At 39.3% G+C, this 2,290-nt stretch overlaps 1 protein-coding gene across 1 annotated transcript; it reads left to right on the top strand.

The window, feature by feature from the left end:
- The first annotated feature begins 272 nt into the window (after nt 1-272).
- On the top strand, nt 273-1,420 carry LOC129718327 (early growth response factor homolog 1). Its single transcript, XM_055669005.1, has 2 exons — nt 273-919; nt 989-1,420. Exons 1-2 carry the CDS (start codon nt 373-375, stop codon nt 1,246-1,248), a joined length of 807 nt encoding a protein of 268 aa, XP_055524980.1. The 5' UTR covers nt 273-372; the 3' UTR covers nt 1,249-1,420.
- The last annotated feature ends 870 nt before the right edge of the window (nt 1,421-2,290 follow it).

Here is a 2,290-nt window from a genome sequence, read left to right as displayed (position 1 = left end):
CTCAAATTCTATCTTTCCACCGATATTCACCCCTGATGTTGCGTTTTCATGAGGTTTCCTTTTTGATCCGTTCTTTCGTCCCTTCGCATGACTTGTGCGTATGTTTCAATTAGACGTACAAGAATGTGACAAAAAATCTTTTCAGCCGACGAGAAAAGGATATTGTATTTTGGTCTGTTGGGTCCTTCCTATTCCTACCCTTCGAGATATTGTTTGGTTTTGTGTTAAATTTGTTGATTTTTGCTCGAGACTCTTCAGTTGGTAGTCAGATAGCCAAGTGTCAACAACGCACGCTTTACGAACTCGAGTTAGTGCGAATTCGTTGATAAAGTGCCGTTTCGTGAAAACTTCGTGAGGGTTGTGTGCAAGAGAATGTCTGCGAAGTCGATTGTGCCGCCGCAAACCTATTCGCGTTTGTTTCGTCCTTGGGATGCTTCCGAGGGAAAGGATAGTTCCAGCCCTAGCAAGGCTAGTGATTGTGGTAGTGATAGAGTGATAAAGCGGGAACCATACGATGTCGCAGTTGGATCACGGCTGGAGATGGAGAGCCCTGTTTCGTCTGAACCGAAGTCACCTCTGTTGAGTCCAGTGAAATTTCCCCTAGCCGACACGCCCGATTTGGATACTATTGGGGCGTTTTTGAGTCATCCAGCGGAACTGGCGTCGTATTATTATTACTGCAGTCAGCAGAGGTTGGGAATGGAGTTTCTACCGGCCGGCATCAACCTTACAGGATTGCCAATCGATCCCATAACCTATGAGCAAATGGAACAGGAGTACTTTCGGGTGCTCAGCGAAGACGCTAAAGCCAAACTGCTCAGCAGTCGTAAACAGCGCCCGAAGAAATTCAAGTGCCCTCACTGCGACGTGGCCTTCTCTAACAATGGTCAATTAAAAGGACATATTAGAATTCATACCGGTAGGTTGATAATTTTTAGTGAAGTCAGGTTGGAAGAAAACTAACGATTTTGTTTTTCTAATAATTTAGGCGAACGACCATTCAAATGTGACGAGCCGACCTGTGGGAAAACGTTCACACGAAACGAGGAACTGACTCGCCACAAGCGCATTCATACCGGGATCCGTCCATACGCTTGTCAAACCTGCGGCAAGAAATTCGGCCGCCGGGATCATCTGAAGAAGCACACCAAAACTCACATGCCCCAGGAACGGTATACTTACGGGCTGGCCCCGGCGGCTATGCTGATGCCGATGTACACGGCCGCCTCCCAACTGTACGGGTACTAAGCGCGTTCCGGATTGTTGTAAATATAACTATACGTAGGCCAGTGATATGTTGGGACCAGTGAATAATAGGTTTAGGATGAGAAACTTATTTTCTGAATGGATTGAAACGAAATTTATGACTGATGTATTTTTGTACAAAATGTTACGGTAAAAAGTTACTATTATTTTTTTTAAGAAGGAGATCGAGAAATAAAATGACTTCTATTTGAAAAAATAAACCATGTTTTTTTTATAATTATAGTTGTTATCTAGAAAAACCTACAAAAATCCATGTTTTTTTAAATTTAGTTTTGATTTTTGAAGTTTTAAGCTTCATTTAGTTCTATTTTTTTCAGAATTCTTTTTTTTATTTTGCTCCGACTCAAGTTGAACTGTTTTAACACATTATCGGTTAGTTCAAAAAATTTTCATAAAATAAATAAATGAACAAAATAAAACAAATTTACACAAGCTTATTTTTATTAATTTAAAATTTATTCTCAATTCATTTGTGGCCTACTTATTGTACTAAATAATGGTAATGCATTTGTCATTGGTTTTGACGTAGGACTAAAGTACATTTTGTAAAATTGAAAAAAAAAATGGCAAATGTTGCGTTAGATTTCAAACGATTATAGCAAGCGAACGACTTAATGTATACCAGTCATTTATATGTCGGTGGATAAATAAATGCGGGACAGTTGTTTGAATTATTGTTTAAAATTGTTGCTTTACTGCTTAATGGTGAAAATAGGTGAAAAGTTCCAAAGTCGAGCTTTCCCATAGACTTTTCTCGCTATTGCCTTGTTTCTCGAGCACGGATAACAATAACATGGATGGAATAAACTCCACTGCCTACATATTTTGACTCGGAAAAGTGTTTTGTTTCGTTTCTCATTCTCGAGTCTGAAGAGAATAAAACTTCATTCTTGTTCTTTACACGATAGCAGGGCGAGCCTTATAACTGTTGGAGATACACAGTGTATAACAGACGTAGTAAAGTATGTTGAACAAGAGTTAAAATCAATAGATATATTTGTCCTGTGTCACCATTTCATAGAAT

The sequence above is a fragment of the Wyeomyia smithii genome, chromosome 1, assembly GCF_029784165.1.
Source record: "Wyeomyia smithii strain HCP4-BCI-WySm-NY-G18 chromosome 1, ASM2978416v1, whole genome shotgun sequence".
Classification (NCBI taxonomy): domain Eukaryota; kingdom Metazoa; phylum Arthropoda; class Insecta; order Diptera; family Culicidae; genus Wyeomyia; species Wyeomyia smithii.
Note: the sequence above shows the minus strand (reverse complement) of the source record. Positions and strands in the feature narration are given on the sequence as shown.